The 8338-nt window shown below is 40.0% G+C and overlaps 1 protein-coding gene across 1 annotated transcript; it reads right to left on the bottom strand.

Moving 5' to 3' along the window:
• Window positions 1–2692: 2692 nt before the first annotated feature.
• Window positions 2693–8077, bottom strand: LOC108719656. Its single transcript, XM_041568290.1, has 6 exons — window positions 8031–8077; window positions 5280–5429; window positions 4581–4648; window positions 4191–4232; window positions 3956–3997; window positions 2693–3469 (listed from the first exon to the last, which is right to left on the bottom strand). The coding sequence occupies exons 1-6, from the start codon at window positions 8075–8077 to the stop codon at window positions 2841–2843; spliced, it is 978 nt and encodes a 325-aa protein (XP_041424224.1). The 3' UTR covers window positions 2693–2840.
• Between the last annotated feature and the right edge of the window lie 261 nt (window positions 8078–8338).

The raw sequence follows: 8338 nt of genomic DNA, 5'->3' as shown, positions 1-8338 counted from the left end.
GCTTCCTTCTTCTTTTTTTTCAAATTTCCCAGGGCAGACGCATGCGCAGTAGAAGGAAATAATCGGCGTTTTCGTTAAAGTTCGGCTTCTCGCACTATTATGCACGGGAACCTGTGCAAATGAAGAAGAAGAAGGAATAGATCGCTCTGTGGTGCTCGCTGGAAGATTCCCTGGACAAGTGCAGTTTTCTGCTGATAGGAGCACCGGAACGGGGTTTCAGGTAAGTACATGCAATCAGTTAGGGGTGCCTAACTTTTGCCACCACCAAGTTAACTCAGCCTTTCCTGCTATAAGGTTTGTGCTCCCTCCTAAAATCCCATGCACCCTACATGTGATCCAAGAAATCTCACCAGTGAAAGTTACAACTGAAGACATTCATTTATGGAATAGGCTGCCTGGATGATTTTGACCATGTAGGAGTTTCTCTCCTGCTGTTACAACCAATAAGGTATCATCTTATTATTAATTCTACAAGTACTATCATATGTTCTGTGCACACAAGGAGCCATTGCCTTACATGGTCTAATAATAAAAACAAACAAGGTTTTTTGCTTTTCTCACTATGACCTGAGTGGTTGCACTCTAGAAAGCCTTACTGAGCAACACTGCTGACCCTATAGAGGGGTTGCTATAAGATGCCATACAAAGTCAGTATTTAGTGGGCTGGTGGAGGCTGTTTGGGCCTATATGTGAGCTGATTGGGCCTCTGTGTACCTGAAATGCCAGGGCCTATTCTAATTCTCAGTCCGGACCTGGTACCCCAGTCTCTCGACATACCACTGCGGAGTGGCTCAGGTTTGTCCCGTACCATCAGGTAAGCACCACACATGGCGTGTAACACCGACAAAGGGGTGTCGAAAGGGTTACAACATAATACAATGATGTGAAATGCTCAGCATACTGAAGACTTTCCAATGTAGTTGAACACATAATTATATTATATTATATATTAATTATCTATATAAGATTTATCAATACAAATCACTAAACCTTACCTGTAGCTAATGGGGATGCACCGAATCCACTATTTTGGATTCGGCCAACTCCCGAATCCTTCATGAAAGATTAGGCCAAATACCGAACCAAATCCTAATTTGCATATGCAAATGCATATGCCGAATCCGAATCCTGCTCAAAAAGGCCATATCCTGGCCGAATCCTGGATTTGGTGCATTAACTTAGTAGTTAATGTTCTGTAAATAACCCCCTATATGTGCTGAATATAGGCATACTAAAAAGAAGAAACAAGACCCTTACTACTATATGTATATATATAACTATGTTCTGACATCTGAATGTGATTTGTTTTAAATTATTAAGGGGGGGTTGCCTTGAGTTTAAATACCGTGGTTAAAGCTGATATCATTAATGCCTATGAATAAGTACCAGAGGGTATGAAACGCACAAGGTGAAATACTATTTGGTCTGTAAGCCTACTTTTTTGATTCTATGTTATATAAACGCTAACTTTTTAACTTTATTATAAAGTTTTCCAGGATATTTTTTGTGTTTGATTTTTTCTAATTTGACCTTGACATGTTTTAACTGGAGTATTTTTGGATTCAGGGTTTAGCAGGTTTGGGGCATAATAAATCTTGAAAAAACCCAGAAAAATTTGAGTTTTTAGTAAAACAACCCTCAAAAAAACATAACTTGATCTTTAATAAATAAACCTCTTCAATTCTGAATTGATTACATTGAACAAACAGTATTAGAGCAGTTCCCATTGACTTATAAAGAACCTCGACAGCTTTTACATGGTCAAGTTGTTTGTGGGTTTCATATTTAATAAATATAAATTTTAAATATCACATATTTTTAGTATGTGTTTTTTTACGGTGCACAGACAGGCCCCTGATATAGATTATCATAATACAATACAAAGGTTGGGTACGATACTGAGCTGCTATACTCAATAGCTGATCTCTACATCAGTTCTTTAGACTGAAATTGCATTAAAAGGGTTGTTCACCTTTAAATTAACTTTTGGTATGTTGTAGAGAGTGATACTCGGAGACAATTTGTAATTGGTTTTCATTTTCTATTATTTATGATTTATGAATTATTTAGCTTTTTATTCAGTAACTCTCCAGTTTGCAATTTCAGCAATCTGGCTGCTAGGGTACACATTACCCTAGTAACCATGCAAAGATTGAAATAGGAGTTGTTTAGAGTTAGCTATTCTATAACATACACCCCTTTAATAAATATATATATATATATACACATATATATTATAATAATATATATTTATAGCCAGAGAGCTTTGTTCTTTTTGAACACCAGCAGTACACTACTAATAAGTCAAGGGAAACTTTATGATGTAGGAATAGCACAGAATATCTAGAACATACAGTTGGGGCAATGTCTTTTAAAATGTATGGCATATAAGGAAATTCATATTTATTTACCAATCACTCACTAATTGATATAAGTTTTTTCTTGCCACTTATCTATTGAGGCTGAAAACTGCCTGAAGGATTTTAGCTTAGAGGTCGCTAGTCAAGAGCAACGTTTGTTGTTGGGCTTCAGAGAAACATACATAATCACAATACAGTCTCCAATATATAAAACACAAAGTCAGTGGATTTATTAAAAATTTATTCAATATTTTTCATATTAATACAAACAGACGTAAACGTAAAACAAAGCCACTACCCACCCCAGATGCCCAAATGAACACCCACCGCCAGTCCCCTACATAGGTGACTGATGACCCCGCTTCCCATTCAAATAAATAGGAAACGATCTGAGGTAGGTAGTGGCTTCTTGATGAAAGGTACAAGTAGCAGCATAAAAGTTGGTGAATGTCCCACGTGCCTTAACTTCTTAACTATTGTTTAAGGAAGATCAGTAACATCCATTTCCTTTTTGTTCTTCTTATACCAAAATCGCCATTTCTTTTTCTTTTCTTTTTTGGTTTCAACCGCGACTTCTTCCTTTCCTTTCTCTAAATCTATTTCAGCATTGTTTTCTTTTACTTTGGTTTCTTGCTCTGGCTTCTCTTGAAGCTCCTCTTCTGGATCATTAATCTTCTCCTTATTCACAGCTTTTTTTCCTTTTCCCTTTGAAAAAAGGGAAAGTCGCCGTTTCTTTTTCTTTTTTTCCTTGGTGTCAACTACAATTTCTTGAAGCTCCTCTGTTGGCATGATAATCTGTGGCTCATTAGTGTTCTTCTGAGACGCTTCAATATCCAAAGCTTTTTTTCCTTTTCCCTTTGAAAAAGGGAAACGTCGCCATTTCTTTTTCTTTTCTTCTTTGGTTTCAACTACAACTTCTTGAAGCTCCTCAGTTGGCTCAATAACCTGTGGCTCAATAACCTGTGGCTCAGTTATCTCCTCCTGTGGTTCTTCAATTATCACAGGATTGGGATTATTTTCTTTGTTATCTGTTTTAGATATCCCTTCCTGAGCCTTAATTGCTTCTGCTATTATTTCAGTAACCACATTTTTAGGTAAATCAGTCACTCCTAAAACATAAAATGGCACTCGTTCAATAAACTGTTCCTTATAATAATCATATTTCATACCTTGTTCCATCCAGCATAACCCAATTTATTCAGTTGATCTAGAATTGGCAATTGCATGTTCAGTTAAATATGTAAACAAGATAATGCATTTGTCCACAAATGAATAGAATGAAGAGCATAGGACAGTTGTAATTACACAACTGAAGGACTGTGAGCTGCCACTTATAATATTACTTATCACTTATAATATCCCTAGAATTCATCTGACACGTGTGATATTACAACTGTAATACTGTAATAATATACAGAGTAGATTGTAGAAGTCAAGGGACACTCAATGGGTGCCCAATGAATTACATTTCAAAAATTTGCAACTGATATTCCTCTCTCACCCTTATAAAGTCTTAATACTAGAGAATATAATAACAATGAGTTCCTATTACATTAAAATATGTTATAAGCTCAGGCACAGTATAAAATAATTACCAGGCAGAAAGATGAAGGTATGTTTCTCGCCAGGAGACTCCACTGCAATTAAAAAAAGAATGTTTTACAATATGATATAATAAGACACGCACTAAGCAATTGATAGGAAGCATTATGGCCTTAAGTGTTGCGTGTTTTTACATCTTAAATAAATATTTATGCAATAGGGGGCTTTAAAGGGTATTTGGACATTTCAAGAAATAAAAGGATATATAATAAAAAATAAGATAATTACTGATAAATTTGTAGCCAGGTTTATCTGGACCAAAATCTGAATCTGAAGATAAAGAAAGAAAGAAAGAAAGAAACACAGTATTAGTCATTATCACATCAGCATAATAAATACTTCTATAGACTGATCAGAAATGTATAGTGGCACTTGCATAACTATATACAGTGCCATGCAAACTGAAATACAATGCAGTCAATACCTTAGCATCGCTTATGTATTCGTAAGATTATAAATCCATAAATTCATTCTATGGTATCATTTTATACTGTCTATTTAATAGGCCAAATTAGAGTTCAGTCTTTCCTCTCTACCATTCCCACTGTGCCCAATATATGAACACGATGCAAGAAAAATAGTAATTTTATATATACAGAAATCCCTCCGATAACTTACAGAAAAGTTTTGTGTTCTTTAGCTTCTCCTGCAGTTCGTCCCTTTTTTTCTGCATGTTAATCTCTTTCCTGTTAAACAGAAGGTGATAAAATGGTAAGAGCAATAAAACCTTATATTAATACCATGTAGCGCAATGACTACAGCATTACTCATCTAAAAAGAAATCCGTACTCTTTAGTTTATGAGGGTTATACAGTAACTGGTGCAAAATTCTCTTAGAGGAACCAATGAGATATTTGTTTTGATCACTCAACAGCATTAGACCAGTATAGAACAAATTATTCATTGATAAGTGAGTGTTAATGGGGCAACAATTTGCCTCAGTTACTATAAAAACCAATTACCACCCAAGTACTACTTACCCAAGTTGTACATTACTAAATACAGCCATCTTTATTGTATTACAACATGTCAGTGTGCCCAAGTGCCCCTTACTCATTACAAATAGGTTTAGTTAAATATCATATTTATAGTACATGCTGTTTGGTTCTCTGTTAGAAAGTTGTTTTTGAAGATTGCAGTATAAGGTGGGCAATGTCGTGTGCATTTTAGGGTTCTGAACTTGCATTCATAAATAAGCTTTAATATATTCACGTGTGCTGATGGGATATATATCTATATACGGAGATATATGGAGTAAATGATTTTTTTTTCATTTAATTAAGTGACGTGCAATATATATTGCTGCAAAGTACTCACCTGGCACCATAGATTAGGGACACAAATCCTGTCACACTCAAGACAATACTTATTCCAATGAGAATTTTGAGCAGTGGGATTGGTATATCAGGAATTTCATCTGGAGAAAGAGCTGTAGAGAGAGTACAATAGTCAGTAAAACTGCAGTCACTATGTTTAGACAAATAAGGAAAACAAATGTTGGAAACCCTAGAGAAATAACCCTCTTTTAAAGGGACCTGTCCCCCCAAAAATGAATTCCAAATCCTATGTTTTCGTGTTAGTCAAGCAAACTGAACTTTAATTACACTGTAAAAAAATGCGCCGAATGTCACGAAGTGAAATCGGAAAACTTCGTGACATTCGGCGCATGCGCAATAGAGCTGTACCGGTACCTGTTCCTACTGCGCATGCGCCAGAAGACGCCGGTCAGAGCAGGAAGAAGACGCGCGTGGGAGAAGATGGCGACTGTGAACTCCGTGGACAGGACCTGCGCAGAGGGGTGAGTAACAAGTTAGGGGCATTTGCCCAGCGGGAGGGGTAGGCCAGGGGGGAGGAGGGAGGGGGGGCAATACACGGGAGGGGGGAGGGGTTTTGCGCCCTGGGGCTTTCCTTCTCCTATAAGGGCAGAAGCCCAGAGCCTGTGTCTGTGTGCGGTAAGCTGTTACCTAGCAACCAGCTAGTCAGTGATTTCAGTGCAACAGGAAGTGACACAGCAGCTAGTGAGTGGCTGGCAGGAAAAGGAAGTCACAGAGACTGGCAAAAGAAGAAAGCCTGGCATAGAGAGCCGCATGGTGGACAGAGAAGGAAACAAGAGAGCTGCTGGTGGGACCAGAGAGCTGAGAGGCTGCACCACAAGTATTCATTTGGATCAGGCTGCACAGCGAAGCCACTTACTGTGCCTGGAGAGACAGAGGGGCAAATTCACTAAGCGCCGAACGCTAGCATTAATTCGCTAGCGTTTGGCATTTTCGGTACTTCGCAAATTCACTAACGAACGCTGGCGTAATTTCGCTAGTGTAACTTTGCACCCTTACGCCTGGCGAATTTGCGCAACGAACGAAACTACGCAAATTCACTAACATTGTTCTTTACGCCACCTTTTACGCTAGACTTCCTTCGCCACCTCAGACCAGGCGAAGCGCAATAGAGTAGATAGGGATTGCTTCAAAAAAAGTCAAAATTTTTTCTAAGTCCCAAAAAACGCTGGCGTGTTTTCTACATTATGGGTGATAGGCTGAAAAAGATCGAAATTTTTTTTGGGGCTCCCTTCCTTCCCCCCAACATTTCCTGACTCATGGCAACTTACCTAGACAGTGGGCCCAAGTGTAGGGCAAAATAAACATTTTATTTGATGTTTTGAAGGTTTTCTAGGCATTTGTAGTGCTGAAACGTATTCCTCCATTGAAATTTGAATTTGGCGCCGTATGCAAATGAACCTTCGCTTGATGAATTAACGCTAGCGCAACTTCGCAAACTTACGCTACCCCTGTGCGCAACTTCGGATTTTAGTGAATTTGCGGAGCGCTGGCAAAAATACGCCTGGCGAAGTGCGGCGAAGTTGCGTCTGGCGCAACTTCGAATCTTAGTGAATTTGCCCCAGAGAGTGTGAAAGGAATCCAGACTGGAGGAACAACCAGCAGGAGATTCCTATCTGAGCACCAAAGCGGCTGGTAGTCTCACTGTGTGCCTGAAGCTGCTGGATTCACCTGAAGAGAGCTCTAAAGTTTCCAAAGAGGATTTGTGAGTATCCTGGTTAAAGGGACAGTACCCTAAAGAGCACTGAAGAATAAAGGGACTGTTCGTTAAAGGACTTTGCCTTTTCTTAGTTAGGTAGAAAGCTTTGCGCTAGCAAGCTAGTTAGTGAGGCCCTATTGCCAGGGCTGGTCCAATCAAATGTGGGGCCCAATTGGGACCAAGTTGGCGGGGCCCCTAGACAAAGTGTTCCTGGCTACTGACACACCAAGTATTTAGGAAAATAAGGGCATACAGGCACAAAATAGAAAGGAAAGGGGCAGACAAGGTAAGAGAGTGAGAGGGATGAAATAGGGGCACATAATAGGGGCACACAGGGTAAGAGAGAGAGGGAGGAAATAGGAGAGTGGACTGGGCCAATTAGTTTGCGGCAGGCTGGGCCGATTCAGCTTGGGAGCAGGCTTTGGATTGGGGCAGGCAGGGCCTATCAAAGTTGGAGGAAAGCTGAGCCTATGAGAGTTGGGGCATAGGCTGGTTTATCAGTGTTAGGGGTGGGCTGGACCTATGGATTTGGGGGTGGGCTGGACTCTCAAAGTTGGGGGCAGGCCAGGCAGCATCATGTGCTGGGGGAAATACTATCTGTGCTGCCCTCTGGTGCGGGGCCCCCAGAGGTGCGGGGCCCTATTGGGCCCAATTGGTCCAATAGGCCTAAGGCCGGCCCTGCCTATTGCCACTGGTTAGGAGTGCTGCATGTACTAGTTGGCTATTTATTTTATATAAACCGTTATTCAGATAAGCTCATATAGTGTGTGTGTTATTACTGTATTCCTATTGGGCCACCCACAGGTGCATTCCCGGATCCCACTAGGTGGAGGCACTGCGCTAGTAAGTACCAGGTACCCAGCAGGCCCGGACTGGCAATCTGTGGGTTCTGGCAAATGCCAGAGGGGCTGCTATAAGATGCCATAGAAAGTCAGTATTTAGTGGGCTGGTGGAGGCTGTTTGGGCCTATATGTGAGCTGATTGGGCCTCTGTGTACCTGAAATGCCAGGGCCTATTCTAATTCTCAGTCCAGACCTGAGGGTGTGTGATTCTATTTGGTTCAGTACATTGAGAACACACATGGTTCCGACACACAGGCATCAATTTCCAAACTGATTGAGTAATTTCTGTTTCAAATGATGCCAATGATAATGGCTATTATGTGTTAGGGCATGGGGCTGGTTTTATCTTCTGCGCACATTAGGGGTAGGAAATCGTTTTTTATTTCAGTAGGAAAGCGAACATATCTTTTCTATGATTACAATCAGTTCTGTCCATGCAAAAATAAATGAAAATGGAAATGATTCTAATTGTGCTAATGCCCCTGCTTGCTAATGAAGACA

Source organism: Xenopus laevis, chromosome 6S, assembly GCF_017654675.1.
Source record: "Xenopus laevis strain J_2021 chromosome 6S, Xenopus_laevis_v10.1, whole genome shotgun sequence".
NCBI classification, from domain to species: domain Eukaryota; kingdom Metazoa; phylum Chordata; class Amphibia; order Anura; family Pipidae; genus Xenopus; species Xenopus laevis.
This window is presented reverse-complemented; position numbering and strand designations above follow the sequence as displayed.

Coding starts and splice junctions, on each gene's coding strand:
- LOC108719656 (XM_041568290.1), bottom strand. CDS start 8,077: ATGTGTGTTCTCAATGTACTGAACCAAATAGAATCACACACCCTCAG. Junction 5,430..8,030: donor ATAGAATCACACACCCTCAG/GTCTGGACTGAG, acceptor GTCTAAACATAG/TGACTGCAGTTTTACTGACT. Junction 4,649..5,279: donor TCCCTAATCTATGGTGCCAG/GTGAGTACTTTG, acceptor TCTGTTTAACAG/GAAAGAGATTAACATGCAGA.